The 1,480-nt window shown below is 30.4% G+C and overlaps 1 protein-coding gene across 1 annotated transcript; it reads left to right on the top strand.

Annotated features, from left to right (window-relative positions):
* The first annotated feature begins 316 nt into the window (after positions 1-316).
* Positions 317-1,043, top strand: LOC130825981 (uncharacterized). The gene is made up of 2 exons (XM_057691444.1): positions 317-596; positions 689-1,043. The coding sequence occupies exons 1-2, from the start codon at positions 432-434 to the stop codon at positions 932-934; spliced, it is 411 nt and encodes a 136-aa protein (XP_057547427.1). The 5' UTR covers positions 317-431; the 3' UTR covers positions 935-1,043.
* The last annotated feature ends 437 nt before the right edge of the window (positions 1,044-1,480 follow it).

The raw sequence follows: 1,480 nt of genomic DNA, 5'->3' as shown, positions 1-1,480 counted from the left end.
GATCTAGCTGTCGGTATAGTACTGTATCTATTCCTTTTTCCTACTCATTTTTATCCATCATTAAACTTCATCCATTTTTAACCTATTCATTTCTTGCACATTTCTTTTTGGAAAATTTGCTAAGAATAATCCCAACTATCACCCGTTGGCCAAAAATAATCCCAACTATCAATTATTTTAATAATCCCAACTATCCTTCAAATTTGTTCAAAACAGACCCCCCCTCCACAATAACCAGCTACTGCAGGGTGCTTGGTCATTTTCTTTTACCTTTTTTTAAGTCAGCTATTCAAAATAATAAAATGTCCTTCATCTTCATTAAACTCCTTCTTCTTCTTCATTCATTCTTCCTCCATTATCAAACCCTAAAACTCTCATGAAAAAACCTAACTCATGTTGGAGCTCTAAAAGCTTCATCCTTTTAAGACTCAATGAATTCATCTTCTTCTTCTAAGTTTTCAAACCCTAATCCCAAATCTAGGGGTGCACTTTGTGGTGGAAGCTTGACATGCTACCATGGTCTTCCTGCGCAATTGAGGATTGCAAAACGAGGTAGTAGGCCAGGAAACAAATTCTATGGTTTTGCTAATTGGCCTGTAAGTGCTCCAAATTCTGAAAATTTTTTTCAATTTCATTTTTTCACTCAAAATAAAGCAATTCTGATTTAGTATTTGTATGGTTGTGCTAGGATACCAATTGCAAGTTTTTTATGTGGGAAGTTGATGTTGACAAATCAATTAACCAGATCGACAAGCATGAACAATTAGAATTTGAAATTGGAGCATTAGTTGACAAAATTCAGAAATTAAAGCATAACAAGAGGACCATGGAAGAGGTTGTTAACTCACTTAAAGTGGAAAATGCAAAGCTCAATGGCACAGTGAAGGCTTTAGGAATTATATGCTTTTGTTCTCTTGGTTCATATGTTTTGTGACTGTATTTTTTCTTACTTAGGAATTTCTTAAAATTAATTGTTGAAGAAGTTGTAGTATATTCAATGAAATTGGAAGCAATGTACTAATTTGCAACTAGTATTAAGAAGTAATGAGTAATTGAAAGCAATGTAATTGGAAGTAATTATGAACAAAAGTGTATTGAATTATTTTGAATAAATTACTATTGAATGAATATGAATAAATTTCTGTAGCTCTTACTACTAATGAATATATACAGTGAAGGAGGTCAGTGCACATATTTTTGCACAATTCTCAGCAGCTTTTAATGGGAAGCAATATATGAGCACAGCAAAAAGCACAAATCATTTAATGATTTTAATTTTTAACACCTTTCATTAATTTTTCTTATCCTTTAATGATCCATTATCATAATTTTTAAAAAATAAAAAGATTTAAACTAATTATTAAATATTTTTCTATTCTTCAAAATGAAAAGAATGAAAATTTATTAATATATTTAAACTTTTGAGTTGAATAATTATGACTAGATTGCAAATTCAAGTTTATTATAGAATCTTACCATC

This window comes from Amaranthus tricolor, chromosome 10, assembly GCF_026212465.1.
Source record: "Amaranthus tricolor cultivar Red isolate AtriRed21 chromosome 10, ASM2621246v1, whole genome shotgun sequence".
Taxonomy (NCBI): Eukaryota; Viridiplantae; Streptophyta; class Magnoliopsida; order Caryophyllales; family Amaranthaceae; genus Amaranthus; species Amaranthus tricolor.
The sequence above is the reverse complement of the archived record's forward strand: the minus strand, read 5'-3'. Positions and strand labels throughout refer to the sequence as shown.

Excerpts from the sequence above, each read along its gene's own strand:
- LOC130825981 (XM_057691444.1), top strand. The coding sequence starts at position 432 with ATGAATTCATCTTCTTCTTCTAAGTTTTCAAACCCTAATCCCAAATCT. Across the intron at positions 597-688 it reads ATGGTTTTGCTAATTGGCCT|GATACCAATTGCAAGTTTTT; the intron begins GTAAGTGCTCCA and ends TGGTTGTGCTAG.